Consider the following 18512-nt stretch of genomic DNA (forward strand, 5'->3'; position numbering starts at 1 on the left):
AAGAGAGAGAGAGAGAGAGGGAGAGAGAGGGGGGCGCCCAGGCAGACTGACTGAAGAACGTGTGTGTGCAAACTGGGATGAGTAAATGCACTGGGCGGCTTAGCTGTTGATACAGCCAGAGAGAAAGAGAGAGAGAGAGAGAGAGTGTGTGCACGAAAGCGAGCGAGAGAGAGCGCGCGCAAGAGAGAGAGAGGGTGAGAGAGAAGAAGTGAAAGGGAGGAAAAAAAGGGAAGAAAGAAGCAAAGAAGGAAAAGGGAGGATACAACAACTACAACTATGCTGTGCTGCATAAGAAGAACCAAACCGGTAAACTGCTCTTATTTGCTTTATCAGTATTTTATGCTCTTTCATATGACAAAATGATGCATCTCAACTCTGAACTTTGTGACTGTTGGTTTGTAGTCAGATCAGGGTGCTTGAGGACAGATTAGAGAAAATGTTGGTGTAATTTCCTTTGCGTCTGGGCCTGGCTTGTCTTTATAGAAGTCTATCCACAGAGCCCAGACACGCCTAGTTAATGTGATTATCCCGCATGAATGGATGTTGCCACAATGCCTCTCAGACCTCACACTGTACTTGCAGAGAGGCACAAGACTGTAACTCGATCCTGGGCAGCTGGGCTATCCCTCATATTGATCATGCACTTGAAAAAAGTGAAAGATTACTGAAAAGCACTTGATAGATTCTGTATCGTCTCTGCTATTAAAGCTGAAATACTCCCTCATTTATTCAGGAGCTCCACTGAACTCAGCGTAATCCACCATTGTTAATGATGATTCACATTAATTAGATCAACCTATATGCTCTTAATTGATGCCTTAAACGGGGCTCTTAGTGTCTTTTGTACTTCTGTTATCTTGAGCAGAAATGGGTGACACAGGAAAGTAAATTTCCACAGAGAGGAAAAAAAAGGGTGGGGTACGGATTGAGTGAGCAGCACCACCATGTCAGTGGCCTCGGGGGAATACAATGGGAATAAATGAGTCTAAATGGATTATCATAGCCCTCCAGCTTTATAAGTGGATGCTGTCAATGGAGGGTACTATGAAGTGTGCACTCATTTAAAGGGTGTGAAAGGGTAGTGTTTGGTAGTTTATAACAAGCCATGGCTGTTGTAAGCGCCAGAAAATAATTAAAAAAAGAAGGTGTTGCATGGAAGCGGGTGGGTCTGGACAGTGGAGAAGAGGGTGGCACTCTCCTGTGCTTCACTGTGTTGTATTTAAGCAGCTATCATGGTGGTTTTGTGTGTGACCAGGGCCGGTTTCCTGCCGCTATCTCAAACTGAGTATGATTTTATCTGATTCATAACGCTCTGGATTCCGATGGCACTTGATTGCTTCTTAAATGTTAGTCTGGATGAGTCATATTAACTCTGGCAGGAGGAGAGAGAGAAAGGAAGCGAGGCTCGCCAGTTGAAAGACATGCAGGGAGAGCCCGGATGCAGTGAGGCAGGCAGGCAACGAGCGGCAGGGTGGAGTGTAGCTGGTGCACATGGAGGTAGATGGGGGGGAAAAGATGCAAGAGGAGGTAGAGAACGAAGGGAACCTGGTGGGCAGAGAAATAGAGGTGAAAAAAGGACTGAGACAGAGAGGGAGGTTGCAAGGTATGGGGGAAGGTAGGGAGAGGCAGGCATGCAGCAAAGGAGAAAGGCAAAGAGGAAACGAAACTGGATGTTGGCTACAACCAGCAGGAAATGTGATGGTGACAGGGTGAGGGATGATGGTTGGGGGAGGTAAGTAGGCGCAAAGGTGAGAAAAATCAAAGGAAAGGAAGCCGGCGTGCTGCACACTGCAGCCATGTGGGTGAGGCACCGGCTTTTCTCACAGAACACTGTCGCTGCCTTGAGCGTGCGTGTCTCACCACAGGGAAAAATACCCTCCCGGCCTACAAGCACTTATCCTCATGCTTTTAAGGAGCAGAGGCATAAATGAATCCAGACAGACTCTGTGGTCTTCATGGATGGATGAGCAAAGAGCATGGTTTTCTGCTTTAAACATGGCTATTGCTGTGGGTCCTGCCGTTGAGGGGTGTAAAATGCTGTTGCAACATCTTCACTATGGGAGTGGCTACCAGCACTTAAGTCTCCTCAGTAGCCCTAGCCCCTAGCTTTATTTTTATTTAGTTTAAGCAGTTTTACAACCAAATTCACCACCACAGAGGATGCTCCTTGTCCTCACCTCAAAGGTTTGGGGAATGATCAAGGATCAAGTTTAGGTCCATCTTTTCCTCCACCACCAGGCCCACCCAAAGCTGCCATTTCCCCCATAAACCAGGACTTCAAATCTCCAACTCCACCCCAACTCCATACCTAGTTCTCCTCCTAGCACCAGAACCATACCTGCCTGTCCTACCTAACTCTGCCTCTGCTTTCAGCTTGAGCCTAAATCATTATAGTCCGAACTCCAAAATCAAGACCCAGTCTACCTTAAATATGATTATCTCCTCTCATGCTGTGGCTCTCCATGCACTCAAAGCCCCTTTCCCCAGAGCCTGGCTTCACCCAAAGCACCAGCCACAGCCCATATTTCCAGTTCCTGCTTCCACCAAAACCCTCCAGCACCATGTCCAACCACAACCAGCTCCTTTACTCCAGCTCCTCTCCACTTCCACTTGCCCCTCTCCCCTCTCCCCCATCCTCATCCCCAGCCCCTATGAGATCAGTGCCGATTGCGAAGCCTTTGTTCAGGCAGAGAGTCGGTGTAATTGAATTAAAGGCTGCTCCAGAGGATGTAATGACGCTGGCATATGGCCGCTTATTAGTTGCTGCGGAGCATCTTTTCCCGGGCCGTCGTAAAAGATACAGTGCATCCTTTAACATTGCTCATCAATTCACCGTCAAAGGAGAGAGAGAGAGAAAGAGAGATGGCGAGCGGGGGCTGTGGCAGTCACCACCTGAGCCCCCCTCTCCTCATCTGCAGGAGATAGCTGGCTAAAAGGGTGTGGTGCTCCGCTGTGTCTGTGTGTGTGTGTGTGTGTGTGTGTGTGTGTGAGAGAATGAGTGGGTAGCAGTTTGCTCAGTGAGAAAGAGAGTGAAAGACGACAGAAACAGAAAGGAGAGAGAAATATTCAGCAGTTGCAGACAGCAGCCAGTCTTTGCTCTTTGGTGTCTGGATGGTTCCTGCAGAAAAGCAGACAGCCATTGAAATCATGCTGGGATTTTCAGGAGAGAAGTGTCATTGCAGGAAGTATGTGTGCCATCAGCAGGGTGGCTAATATCATCCCTCTGCCTGCTTGGGAAGTGTGATAATATGACAAATGTCTGGGGAGTTTTTCATTTTATTTAAATTAGCCAATGCACTATATGTTTTATTGCTATCTGGTTTAACATTCACAAATCTTCAATAATTACACATTAAAGTGACTTAGATCGAATAAATTCAGCAGCTGCACCTGTTGAGTTGGTGATAAAAGGGCCTCTGCCAAGCAACGTTCTGTAACGCTACCATTATAAATGCAAATATTACCTTTAATATTTCTCTCCCCTCTTGCTAGCGGCATTCGATCCAGGGCTGGGCGGAGCGGCGAGGTGAAAATGGAGTCCCCCGCTTGAATGGATCAGAATAAAAAAACAAACAAAACATGATTATATGCATGCCTGGTGTGTGCATTAGTGTGAGCTGTGGTTCTGTGGTAATTCAAGCAGCATAAACCCTACCGCTCCACCGTGTCTTCCCCCGTTTCTCCTCCCTTCCCCTCCTCCCCCCTTCCCGAAACAAGTCCCTAATGGCACTGGCAATGAGGCAGTGAGAAGGTGGCGGATTGTTACTCTGTGTCACCATTGGGGGATGGTGTGTGTGTATATGTGTGTGTGTGGTTATGGATCTGTCGGTAAAGCCATTGACTCTCGGGTGTGGTTCTCACGACAGTCGGTGCCCACCCAAGGACAGAGCCAGACAGGGTGCGAGCACAGACTGCAGATGAAATGCAAAGCTGTAATAGACACATCCCACTGTCAGATAATGTAATGAACACATTTTAGCATGGCCATTTATTACCTTTACAGACAGGAAAGACAGAGGCGTTTGTCCTCTGGTGAATGGCACCTCTTGTATGTAGATACATTAACCTGTGAGCTATTGTACATTTAGATTCTGAGCAGGAAGATGGCAGTCATTATTTGTCACCTACATATAGTAAAGTGTCCTACAGCAAGCATTTAATGTTGCTACATTATACTGCAGCTATTATAATTGCAGGAGGATTGCATAATCTGTTTTACAATCATGCAAGAAAAGCATTTTTATATTGCAAACATTCCACTTTTTGCTGGATACTAAAAACTGTTTTAATGTGGTTAATGTAGTGTATCTATGGCAACCATAAAAAACCATGTTCCAAGAGGAAACACTGCGGGCCATTTGTAAGAAGTCATTTGATTAACCTGATGAGGCAAATATGTAGTCTCACTACAAATGAATCGAGGACGGTGGAGGGTGGGGTGAAGACTTAAAGGGAGTGTACCTTGTGGTGTGCTTTGGGAAATGCTGCTGTATTTATGAATGAAAATGTCTGCCGCACAGACACTGAGTGGAATAGCGCCTGCAGGAGGGTACGTGACCAGGGTTCAGTTAACAGTCACAGCCTTCAAGAAGTAATTCTTAAAGGATTTGCAGCAATGTTTCTGTTTACTGTAGATATAAATGTGAGATTTTAGGAATGTGGATGTAGCCACACTATTTCATTCATTAACTACTGGTACAGCATAAGTTTGATGTTACAGGTCAAAGTAGCCAGTACTGAATCTTATGGTCCATGGAAACAGACAACAGCAGTCAGAAAATCACAGCGCAGCACTTTTGAGAGTGATGCATAGACAAATATCAATAATTCAAATGATGATGCTACAATTGTGGTCAAACCATGGTGGTGATCTTTCTTCCCCGTCTCCTTACACCGATATGAGATCACTTTTTTTTATTACATTTGCACTCACACACGTCCAGATCTCTAAAGTAAATGACATCCCCTCCGTTCCAATAATGATGTCATACCCCCATATTCCCAAATACCCTCATCCATTGCTTTCTCTTTCTCTCTCTGTCTGACTCACTGTATGCAGCCTGTAAGTAATTCTATTTAGAGTTAAGTGCTTGGGTCAAAGTTTTGGCACCCAGACAGACATAATAAAAGTCCAATAAGTCACCAGAGACCTGCATATTATTAAGAGCACAGGGTGTGCCGGTGTTGCTTTGTCTGTCTCCACACTGGCTATCTTCTAATAGCAGGACACTTGTTAAAGTTTATTTAAGCACTTAATAGCTGATTGTTACATAGACATCTCTAGTTCAGGTTTTAAACATAACTCACTATATTTGAGGAGCTGTGTAAAGCCTCTGAAAATCTCCTATCCCTCTCACAGCCAGCAGCATCATCCGCTGTTTTTTTTTAAATATCACATTGCACAAAATTGCTTCAGGAAGACAGTGTATATTAAGAATTGCAGGACGGCCAGGGGCAGGATTTACACCCTGAGCCCTGGGGATGGCATGTGAATAAAGGTGGAGGAGGTGAATATAGCAACACAGCTGCACCTTGTCCTCTCTGCTCCAATATTGTACTGACACACTGACCCTGAAAAAGATATGTTGGTTTAGAGCCTCTGGCTCTTAAATCATGTCACACAGATGTGATCCCTCACACAGGCAGCTGTCCAAGTCAAACCTCATATCCAATGTAATGACACTATCAGAGGCCGAAGGTATGAGGAAATAGATTGATGGATGTACCTACCAAGTAGCATCTTGAAAACCATTTTCACTCAAATTCACAGACCTTAAACAAGATACTACTAGTTAGTGACACAGACCGCCAGCATTGATACACACACACACATATATAAACCCATCAGCCCCCGCACCGGACCCGCACCGCACCCTGCCGCTGCATCACATGCAATCCCCCCTTAGCCATGCTGATTGCTCCACCAGATTTATTGGCCTGCTCCCCTGAGGGGTCAGGTGCACTGCCAATCGAGGTGACATATAGTCTTTCATAGCACCAACCAGCAGACAGCGCCGTGATGAGTTAGCACTCTGGTTGTCAAGGTAACCTTTGATGGTTGGGAGGGGTATGGCAGTGAATGCTGAGGAGATTCTAGCTGGCAGCTCGTTCCCTAGCAGCCAGAGCTGGAGCCGTAGAAAGCTACTGTACCTAGAGAATAGAGAATGGCTCATTATTTTGGGGAAAGAGTCTCAATTTTGAATGCTTACATTTTTCTGGGTACAACATTGAAGATAACATTACCAGTGAATGCAGGGTACATTCATGAATGCCATGTTCTACATTTAAGTTTAATTATTCACTAAATCTATTTCAGCACCATTATCAAGAGGACAATATCTACCTCATGCCTGGATAGAATAACTGCAATAAATGCCTAGAGTCATTTGTTGTGCTCCAAATCCCAGTGTATCCAGTTCATTATGTGGAGACAATCGATGCACACACACACACATCTGTTATTGTCATGATTCACAATGGCACTAAATCTCCTCTTTCCAGCACATGAAATGATAAAATGCTGTAAATTCATTCAATTGTCAAACCAATCACTGGCACCTGACAAAGCCCTGATACCTGGAAGGACGAAAACACTCAAAACCATTCAGATTCTGCAGTTTTCACATCTTTATCATTTGGCTAAGTGATGCTGCACTGCCTGCATGCTCTTTGACAATTTGCGTTTGCTTCATGTTGCTTATTCACATTCATTTAAGGTGCACACTTAAAGCTTTTGATTGGTTGAACCGTGGCTAGAGAATATTTTACCTTGATTTGTTTGCCTATTCATTTTGAATGTACTGATTCATTTTGTTTGCCACTTTCAGTGCTCATCATTCATTCCTTTATTTGATTTGATTTCTTTTCATTAGATTTATATGACTCATAGCACAACCCACTATTTGATGGACAGCTATGGATCCAGTTACCAAAGGTAATATCATGGAACCCCTTTCAATATTACATTGTGTGTTGTCCTATTCCTAACCCTGTTCCTCATCCAGTCCTACACTTCTACTCAATTCCAAACCAGTCCCTGAAACCCTAACCCAACTTCTCCTTTTCTATAATTCTCCAGTAATTGTTATAAATACATCAATTCAAGTATAAAACCTTTCTCATAGCATATACTTTTGTCTTTTTCTGACTTCTGACCTTTCAGATCATGACATATTTTACCTATCTTTGGTAGGAGCCCAAATAAAAGTATGCCAGCATGATATTTTGAGATGATCATCCTCAAGCTACATACCCCTATATGAGAGGGATTCTTTGCAAGTTTTTAGCATAACAACCAGTAAATTCCCTTGCTGGTTTCCAGTGGACCTGCATGATGGCTTATAGTAGACGTTAACCTGCTGTATTGTCTCTTGGCTACCAGGTGGAGAAGAATGAGGAGGCGGACCAGAAGATTGAACAGGATGGCACCACCAACAAACCCGAGGACAAGGCCCACAAGGCTGCTACCAAAATACAGGCCAGCTTCCGTGGACACATAACTCGGAAAAAGATGAAAGATGGAGAGGAAGAGAAGGAGGGAGACAGTCCTGCTGCTGCAGAGGAGGCGACAGAGGGAGGAGAGGAGGCAAAGAAAGCGGAGGGAGAGGAGGCACCTGCAAAGGAGGAGGAAGCTGCAGGAGAGGAGGCCAAGAAGGAGGAGGAGACGAGCCAAGCCAAAAGCCCAGTGGCAGACAAGCCAGCCAACTCTCCAGCAGCTGCTGCCTCTCCTGCAGGCGCAGCGACGTCTCCTGTGGCGGCAGCACCCGCTGCTGCTTCTCCTACGGCCGCCACAGCACCCTCTGAGTCCCAGAAAGAGGAGCCAAAGGTGGAGGAGAAAGCTGAGGAGAAGCCCAAAGAGGTGGAGGCCCCAGCAGCGGCAGCCAAGAGTCCCACCACAACCACAGCTGAGGAGAAGAAGGAGGAGGAGAGTGAAGAGAAAAAGGAGGAGGCCAGACAAGCCGATGTGCCTGCTGCTGTCAGCCCGACAGCTGAGAAGGAGGAGCCTAACCAAACAAAAGATAAACAAGGTATGCAGATTATACTAAAGCGTTTAACTTCCATTCATTACAGTAGGATTCATTAAAAAAAACCATTACATGCACACTTAAAATAAAATAAACCCACTTGGATAGGACCTACAAGAAAGTTCTGAATCTATCTGAACACTTAGGTGTGCACATGTTTGCGAGGGCACTGGGTTCACAGACAAAAATAATTCCAGATTCACATTTACCAATGAAGAAGCAATTACTTACTGTAAAAACCTAATAAAGAACAATAGGTAAGCTTTCCCATAGTCTGCTTGGCAGGCACAACAGGAAATTACTGCTGGTTGAGTCTTTGGGATTTAAAGATCTTTGGCAGTGCTCCACCATTCACTGGTTAACACAGAAACACAGCTCAATATTAGATTAGACAGCCTTGTATCTCAGCCTGTGCAAAATGGAAACTCCATACTGATGAGGCAGAGATTGGGATAGAAATGCAGGGTTGGTCATGAATGATGTACATGATGTGTTATCTTGGGAATGTTCGGAGTTATTGTTGTTAAGAAGTAATCTTGTATTGTTTGCTTAATTAGAAAGCAGCACATTTATGAGTCATAAAGTCATCTTAAACATCTCAGATGGGTTCATATCAATTTCATGATACCAAGACCAACATATCAACCTGGCTGCTACAGTCATTTATTCAAATTAAAACACAAATAGTAGTGAAAATGGATGATGAAATCCTTTTTACACAGGTCAAAATATTTGATAATATCCTTCCTGTCTGGAACTCCAACATTTGCTAATAGATTTTAAAGCAAACCACCATTTGATGTCCAATTATAGTGGAAACATATACCTGAGAAGAAACTGGAAGGCCAGGAAATGACATTATAACATTGATATAACAAACATACACTTGACATGAACTCATATTTCTGGTCCAAGGACTCTCAGATTGGGTCAGACAGGTAGTTAATGGAGCATGCTCAGTCTCGAGTAGGTGGGGGTGTAAGGTGGGAAACACACACACACACCAACTGGAGAACTACATGGAAACTAGGTCATCTAGGCAACACTGTCTCCCTGTTGTCATAGTTACCACCTCGATGGGATAGCTGGCCTGCATGGAGCAGAGTGGGGATAACAGGTGCTCTGATTTCAATGAATGATTAATGATCCCTACTGGTCACGATCCGCACCAGGGAAGTCTGTCACAAACAAACACTACTTGACAAAGAACTGCTAATTAAGAATCCACTGCTGGCCACAATCTGCTTTATCAACTGAACTGATAGAGCAAATTAATATTTATAATATTAATATAATGAAGTCACTTGTCAGCGCACAGACCGGAATCACATGCACAAGGACGCCAGGTACTCTGATCTGACTGAATACTTTATGAGGTTGCCTGGGTATGATCCAGATTCTCCACCAAGGATAGTCCGTGTCACTGGCTTTACTTAGTTACATCTGACCATGTTGTTAACTGTCATAGCATGATGACATAGTACTGCATATTCACACATAATAATGTAATAATAAACTTGATCACCTTTCACACCTTTCATACACAAGATATGTGCAAAGTGCAGACAATTTAAACAACAGTTAAAATTTTAAAATACATTTAACAATTAAATAAAAAGAAAACATAAATAACAGCAATAATCATTACCATAATCTTTTCTATAATTCTTATCTTCTAAGATTGAGCAGTAGTGGACATAATCAAGATATGGCAGTGGAGAGGTAATAACAGATTCTAGGCAAAAGCAAGGGTAAAGAGGTGAATCACTTAACAAGTCACTTACACAGTGCAGGTCCAAAACTACAGAAAGCAGCTTTACTATAGGTCTTTGTCTTAATCTTTGGTATGGTGAGCAGCAGTAAGCCTGTGGATCTGAGGGAATACATGGCATATCATATCACGCAATCAGGGGCAAGTCCATAAATGCATTTATAGACAGGTACAAGAATCTTAATGTTTAAACTAAAACTAACTGGGAGGCAGTACAGAGACTTTAGAACAAGAGTGATGTGAACTCTTTTCTTTTGACCAGTTAAAACGCATTCTGTATTAGCTGTAACTGATTTATAGATTATAGATACACTACCTGTGGTCAGTGCATTGCAGTAGTCACGCCAATACTTGTTATAAAAGAATGTGCAAGCTTCTCTAAAGTGCTGAAAAAGTGTAGTAAACTGTAGGCGCATCTTTTCCTTTTGCTCTTTTGGACTAATAATGAACTGTTTTGTCGTGAATTAGTTGCGTCATCTATCAATTGATGTCTGAGATGCAGTTCTCAAGGGAGTAAAGAGGGCTCAGGTCATCAGGATTAACAGCTATAAAGATTTGGGTATCATCTGCATAGCAGTGAAAATCAATTAAATCTAAATCTAAATCAATCAAAGTGCTTATTGATGATGACCCCTAATGGTAACAAAGACAGAAAAGTAGCAGACCCAGGACAACACCTTGAAGCCCTCTATCTATAGGGATATGTCATGAGAAGCTTTGACTTGAGACAAAATGTTGTTGATGTTAAAATGTTAAAAACAAAATTACAAATGTAAATGGAAGTTGGAAAAAGTAGATTATGTACATCTACTTTATATCGGCATAAATTCCACAGTAAACTATGCGTCATGCTCTCATTAACATTGTTTACTGAAAACAATTCAATGAAATCAGTGGGCAGAATCGACAAACTGCGACAAAGATCACCAGAGTTTGGGCGTTTGTTTTTCCATCTCCAATTCTCATTTGCAAATGCATCAGCAAAACTAAACCAACATTTTAGTCATCAGTGGTGTAGATAACTGAGATGGCACTGATGTCAGAAAACCAGAAATGACAGGCTCTGTGAATTGGGTGAAATTGCATTTGCATCACACAGTTCAGTGGCTGTAGAGAAAGACATTCTCAAGTCTGTCATAACAAGCTTACCTCTTACCTGCAAAATCATGCTGCCTTGTAGTACTGTGCAGGTCAGGGGTTTTTAATACCTGCACCCACCCGAAGAGCTAATCCGCACCGCCCAACGTGCAAACCGCCAACTTTACGCATTATTATAGCACAATTATCAGGACTGTGCGCCACAGCCCTCTCTAGGGTGCTGATCCTGCTGCTGGGAGCAGATGGGAGCAGTCCAGAGCGCTCTCTTTCTCCCCCGCCCACAGTAGGGGAAAGATCTAGGCTAAATAAACAGACGAATTGTTCCAAACTGTGTTCTTTATTGTTGAATAGCAGCAAAACAAGTAGACCTAGCTAACCCTTCATTAAAGACATGAACTCTCTCTCTCTCTCTCTCTCTCTCTCTCTCTCTCTCTCTCACACACACACACACACACACACACAGGCACACAGGCACACAAACAAACGATGCATCCTTCACATCTTAACAGTGAATTTTAACATAATAGTAACCATAAAACAAAGAGAGGAGTTTGCTATTTAGTAGAGTTTATTTAATAACATACAAAACATACAAACCACCCGGCCTTCATCAGTGCGTACAAAAACAGGGATATGATCCTATTTAAATAGGTCAGTTGAGAACAAAATAGTACATGTGTAGGTCTATACTGTCTTTTTTAGCCACGCATTTGGCTGCACTGTGTAGAAAAAGAATTGAGTCCACAGTTCCAGGATTTAACCTATTTCGAAGCGCTTCGAGCACACAACCAGCTGAGCGGGAAGCACGCTCACTGGATGGCTTGCTGCTGGAATGATCAGCACCGCTCTTGCCAGCATGGAGAGGAAGGGAAGGTGGAGGGTGGACTATTGCACGCAATGTTTCTGTAAGTTATTAATAACTTACTCGGAACGCTGCTTTGTCACTTTTTGACCTTCCCGCCTGAACCTGTGGTATTTTGTAGTAAGCTTACCCGAACCCGCCTGACCTGTGCATCACTACTGCATTGAGTCACGCATACAAGCACTACCGCAGACATGATCACCCCACTTCTCTGTCTCTCTCTCTCTCTGCCTCGCCCTTACAGACACTCACACATACACTCACCCACACTCACACATGCACTCCATCACCCCAGTCTCCAAGGCAGTGATGTCATTCGTTGATGTCTCCGCTTTCTATTAAAAGAGTATGAGATCATCGTGGTATGACATCACTGCATTCAGGGCACTTGAATAATAGGTTTGGTCAGAAACAATAAAAGAAAGGTCCCAAACTCATTGTAGCCCTTATTTATTTATCAGGAAATAGCATACAGTACAGGATTAAAGAAAAGCAGAATATGATAATGCAAAGAAAAATATAAAGCATCAGGGCAATGTTACTTAACAAACCTGATTAGTAATGGCTCAGTGATGTATCATGGATTGTTATTCAGCAGTATTCACCTCTTAGTAAGGCACCACCGGATGTTATTACAGTGCATTACACTGTGGGCATCACACAGTATCAGATGTGACAGGCCGAGATGCTGCTGTTAGCGTTGTGATGTCAGTTCAAATGTTTCATGGGTCCATTAGGAGCACTCTTTTCCTTTATTATTTACACAGCCAATGTGGGATTAGGTTGCATCTTCTGACTGACAGGCTCTCAGTTTTAGTAGATTTGACATCTTGTCACATAGTTCCTTCTGTGTATTTTATTCCAGAATTATCCACGTTTTTTAAAATGATTTTTGAATATTGCCTTATGCTTATTGTTATACAGAGAACCTTCTGAGGTGAAATATTTATAACACCAAAAGTAACAGCTGACATGTGAAATCTTTGATGCTCAGTATCTCAGAAGATCCAGATAGAACTTTATTATTCCAACCTCACATTGTAAAACCTCCTCTTCACAGGCTAATTTTCTCTCTTCCTCTCTCCAACCCACCTTTTATCTCTCATGTCCCCTTTCTCTCCACCCTTACATCTAATTTTCCTCCTCTCGCTTTGTCTTTTTCTCTCTTTACCCTTCATCCTCCATCCCTCCACCCAGATGCTGCAGAGGAGTCTAAAGCAGAGGAGGCCACCCCGGCAGATGCAGCGGCAGAGGCCACCGAGTCCAAGGATGACTAAGTCTAACTTAAAGAAAGCAGAATTAAGAGTATGAAGAATAACAGAAAAACAAAAATCTAAAAAGGTTGCTCTTTGCCTTCCCAATGTGAAGGCAGTCCGTTTCTATTTGTTTGTCATTTTTTGTGTGGCAATGATTTTCTCATGTTGGGGGAGTTTCCAGCGTGAAGTTTTTTGGCTCAAGCTAATACTATGAGGAAGTGATGATGATGATGATGATGATGATGATGATGATGTTGTTGATTATGAAAAATGATTATAGCCTTGATGATGATGATGATGATGAGGAGGAGGAGGATTTGATTTGATACATCTTCACCATCTATTGTAAGTGAATCAGTGGTGAAAGGAATGCTCCCAACTGGATATTTACACATTTAAAATGCATTGTGAATGCACTCTACTTTATTTGCATTGCAATGCACTTTCCTTAAACACATTTTGCAAATAAAATCTGCACTTCTGCAAATGCACGCACAAAAACAAGCTGGTTTTAAAATGCAACTCTAGTTTTCAACACAGTACAAGTGTATTGAGAACACAGCAAATAGGTAATGTACTGACACATCAGATGGAGAATAGAATGTATCATTAAATGTGTGACTTTTCCAGTTGGGCAGCTTTATCCTGAATCCAAAAACCACATATAGGACAAGACTATTACTCTCTCTCTCTATTCTGCTTGAGTCATTGAAGCTTGGTTTACACCCCTTTTACAAACTCTCTGTTTACTCACATACACAGTAAAGGACCTGTTGTTGACCTGATATTGAAATTACATGATCATATAATAAACTATAGAAATCAGCTATAGTATTGATGTAACTGGCTCTTACATGACGATTTGTGTTCTGCCAACCAAACGTGAGAACACTAGCATGAACCATCGAACCAGATGCATGATGGGAACTCTCCCTCTGAGAGGAACTTTTTCGCAGTCACAAAAACTTAAGAGGTGTGGCGGCTTCTTTTTGATGTCTTTGGTGTTGTTATGACAGTTTATATGAATTGGAAAAATACTCTTGCACTGATGTTACGAAAAAAAGTAAAAAGAAAAAATCAAACAAATGAGCAAACAAAAAATACTTTTCCCATGTTCCAGTGAGTGCAATGTCCAGTTTCAACCTTATCAAGGAGTTCAAACTTGTGAGAAAAAAATATGAAAAAATAAAAATGGTTTCAATGTCTGTTTTCAAAATAAAGCAAATGTGCCAATTACCATCATAAACTGTGGAGTTTGTTTAAAGCCATGTTCAAATTTGCTGTTACATCAGAGAGGGAAAGACTGACATTAAAGGAATAGTTTGACAATTGGGGAAATACACTTATTCAATTTCTTGCCGAGAATTAGATGAGAAGATCGATACCACTCTCATGTCTGTCTATTCAATATGAAGCTACAGCCAGCAGCCGGTTAGCTTAGCTTAGTATAAGACTGGAAATGGGGAAACAGCTAGCTCTGTGGGAAGATAAAAAAACAAAACAGCCAGTAACACTTCATTTTACAGGTCCGGGAATTTCATGATGATAATTAATGAGTAACGTATTTGAAATTTCTTTGAAATTACCCCCAAATTACCCCAACATTTACCCCAAAATGTATTGAAAATCATCCCAAAATTATTTAACAATTATATTCCGTTATTTCCCAACAAGCAGGTAATAAATAGCTGGTAATTAATTTATTATGTTTATCAAATTTCAGCTGGTAGTCAAAAATGACGCCTAGGTTTTTGGAGAAACAGTTTTACTGTGATTTAGTTGAAGAAAATTATGAGACATCCAGTTACTAATATTGGCCAGACACATGTGCAGAGTAGTTAAATTCGAGAGATCACTGCATAACAGATAAGTTGAGTTGTGTGTCGTCAGCATAAAACTGATAAAATACACAGCTGAATTGACGGATCAAGTGCCCTTAGGGGGAGCATATATAATAAAAAGAAAATGGCTGCCGGTTGGATAAAGAAGAGGAAAACCAACATAGTGCTACACCAGATACCAACCAATTTTTCCAGCCGATCAATTAGAGTAGCGTGGTCAATAGTGTCAAAGGCTGCAGAATCAATCTAAAAGGACTAAAATTGCAACTTCACTGTGGTCTAACTGCATAAGAATGTCATTTGTGCTGTCTCAGTGCTGTGTTTGTGACGAAAGCCTGATTGGTATTTATCAAATATAATTTTGTTCCACCAGTTCCAGAAGTTGCTTGCGGACCAATTTTTCTACAATCTTAGATGTAAAGGGTAGCTTAGAAATGATCTATAGTTTGATGGTATGCTAGGATCTAGGTGTGATTTTTTTTTTTAGCAGTGGTTGAACTGTGGCCATTTTAAAAGAGTCAGGGACATAGCCTGATGCGAGTGACTGGTTCATTATAGCAAGTAGAAACGGTCCAATTATGCTGATGGTGTCTTTAAGAAGTCTGGGAGGCACAATGTCGAGGGGACACATGGATCAAATCAAATCCCTGAGGGAGATGGGGGGAAAATGTATCTATCAGGATGAGACAGGTGTGAGACGGCTCAGTACGAGGGCAGGGGGGCTGGGGGGAACACTGGAAGTTCTTACTTCCAGTGTGCCCTCCAGTTGATTTTGTCTACAAAGAAGGATAAAAAATGTTCACAATCTTCCACCAAAGCTGAGGCCATGCTGGAGGCTGAGTTATTAAAGAGGAGGTCAAGACATCTAAAAAGAAACGTAGGATTGTGCTTGTTTGTGGTGATAAGATTATTGAAATAAGTTTGTGCATCCTTAATCTTTTGATTTATCAAGATCATCAAGTCTTTCATTCGATTACAATGGAAAAGCAGTTGTGTGGTTTTCCACCAACGCTCTGCTTGTCTACATTCTCCTTTCACAGAGCAGATGTCATCATTTAGCCACAGAGATTGAAACTGATTTCGTCGTAAGGGGGGCAGCAGCTTCTAGAGCAGACACACCAACCATAATCACTTTATCATACTTGACAACTGCAGCAGCAATAAAATCAGAAATGTTACTGTTCAGTTTTGGTGTACGGTAAATAACAATGCAACATACAGGATTTGTGCAGCAGATAAGAAATGTGAGAGCCTCAAAGCTGGTAAATTATTTAACAGTAAGAAGAGAACATTTAAAGCAATTTTTAAAAACCACAGCTAGGCCACCACCACGGCCACTAAGCCTAACGGAGTTAAAATAGCTAAAATTTGGGGGGCATAGCTCTAAAAGTTGATTACATTCTCATTTCTTCAGCCAGGTTTCAGTTAAAAAAAAAAAAAAATTCTGGGACAAAATGAAATTGTTTAAGACGAATGTCTTATTAGAGAGGGACCTAACATTTAATAGACCAAATTTTGACTTTAACGTCAGGAATGTTGAGGAGCGGAGTTAAACTGGGCCTAACCAGATTAAAACTGGTTTTGTGTGGTGGTCTGATATCTCCCTATAACAGGGATAAAAGAGAGGCTCTCTGGATTGTCACAAGAATTATTTGGACTGTAGGGGGAGCTGGTGGTACAGACTGGAGGGGAAGAGGTCACTGTGGAGGAAGAGGAGCAATTAGTGACCGGTGTGTAGACCAGAGCAGTTGTGGAGTGAGTAGTGGTCAGTCATTAGCGTGAAGCTGTAGTAACTGCATGGAAAATGTTAATGTGATCCTGCCGGAACAGGATCCGGGACCTCCCAGATTGGGACCGACACCTACTTGATTGGATCCGGCTTTCTTTTGTCACTCTCAGAATCTGCAAGCCCCACATATACCAGTAGATGCACCAATACTTTTTGGTGTATGTATGAGTACTGTAAGCCAAGCAAGTGGGCGTTTGTGCTGTGAAATGGTGAAATGAGTATGGCTAAATTAGTGAGTAGGTGCGGTGCTGTCCATAGTACTGAAACAGAGCAGAGCTCAACAGACAGACAGACAAAACACGTCACTTAGTTCGGTTTCTTAGCCTACTTGCTTTTCATGGTTGTAAATAGAACTTTCGGCCCTAATTGCATTCCCAATCCACAAACAGAAGGGAAACGACAGGGAGGTGAAGGGACAGTCAACGAGAGAGAGAGAGAGAGCTGCAAACTGTAAACAGCTGTTTCTACGCACCTCCTCCTGCTGATTTTGAATGATCATTGTGAATGCTTTGATTAATAAATGTAAATAAATAGTGCTTTGTTTGTGATGACAGTTTTTTTTTGTTTTGTTTTGTTTACTGCACTGCACTCTATTCATATTACAGTCTTTCTCCCTATCAAATAAAAAAAGTATTTACTATATTGGTAAGAAAAAAGTCATTATTCATATTTTGCTTCAGCGTCCTGTCTTTGGGTAGCATCAGGCCAGAGGTTTTCATCTACATCTGTGTTATCCATTTTGACAAAGTATGAATACAACTCTCAAGTTCATGTGACCATATTATGTATTTCAACCATCCCATGTACACTTTCATACAGTTATACAGTAGAGCATACACTAGGCTATAGACTGTTTTGGTAACACATAGTAACACATTTCTGACCTGCTAAGAGTACCTCTGTCGCTTCAGCAGAATTTGCCTGGTGTTTCCTTTGTCTTAGTTGTAAGTTAGCTATAATTTCCGTGTGTGTGTGTGTGTGTGTGTGTGTGTGTGTGTGTGAGCAGCCTAGGAAGTAATTGATACTATTGCAAGAGAGCAGAGCAGTCCTTTTTGATAGCAGTACATTACTTGTTTTCTTCTCTAAACAAGCAAATAGTAAACATGTTGTCCCCCACCGGTGATGCAGTGTCAGTCTTGGGTCAGTCAGTGGCAACACCACTTTTTCCAGTGTGTATGTGTCTATGAGTCTGTGTTGGTAGCTAATGTAATGGTTTGGGGTGTTTGGTTCATACATACAGTTTCAGGGTGTACCGTAACTGCTTATTAGGAAATAGTGGAATATAATTCTTAAATAATTTTGGGGTAATTAACAATACATTTTGGAAATTTCAAAGAAGTTCCTTGTAAATATTAGCTACTGTACTTACCAGAAAACTGCAGATCTGGAAATAAATACATTTGTAATCACGCCTATCAATTCACTTCGTATTATTTTTCTGTAAATGTATTAAAGAAATGACCAGCTATTTATTACCTGCTTATTGGGAAAAAACAGACAATAATTTTTAAATAATGTTGTGGTACTTTTCGATACATTTTGGGGTAAATGTTGAGGTAATTTGGGTGTAATTTCAAAGAAATTTCAAAGACAATACTTGTTAATTACCACCTACTTACCATGAAATTCGTGAACCTGTAAATTGTGTTACCAATCAGCCTATACCAGCACCTCTTAAACTCACTCATTTACATATTATATATTGTTTGTTTAATCTGTACAAAAACGGATGTGTAAAGATGAGTATTTGTAGTTTTGCGAGGGTGTTATGGGTTGGACTATTTATTGGCTGGGTGCAGTGAGTTCCATGAGCCTCCGCTGGCAAGAAAGTGAATACGTTTATTTCCCAAAATGTATTCGTTTGACATCAG

General features: G+C 41.8%; 1 protein-coding gene across 1 annotated transcript; it reads left to right on the forward strand.

The window, feature by feature from the left end:
• gap43 (growth associated protein 43) lies at window positions 1-14257 on the forward strand. The gene is made up of 3 exons (XM_044201383.1): window positions 1-306; window positions 7382-8027; window positions 12953-14257. Exons 1-3 carry the CDS (start codon window positions 277-279, stop codon window positions 13030-13032), a joined length of 756 nt encoding a protein of 251 aa, XP_044057318.1. The 5' UTR covers window positions 1-276; the 3' UTR covers window positions 13033-14257.
• Window positions 14258-18512: the final 4255 nt, after the last annotated feature.

This window comes from Siniperca chuatsi, linkage group LG7, assembly GCF_020085105.1.
Source record: "Siniperca chuatsi isolate FFG_IHB_CAS linkage group LG7, ASM2008510v1, whole genome shotgun sequence".
Taxonomy (NCBI): Eukaryota; Metazoa; Chordata; class Actinopteri; order Centrarchiformes; family Sinipercidae; genus Siniperca; species Siniperca chuatsi.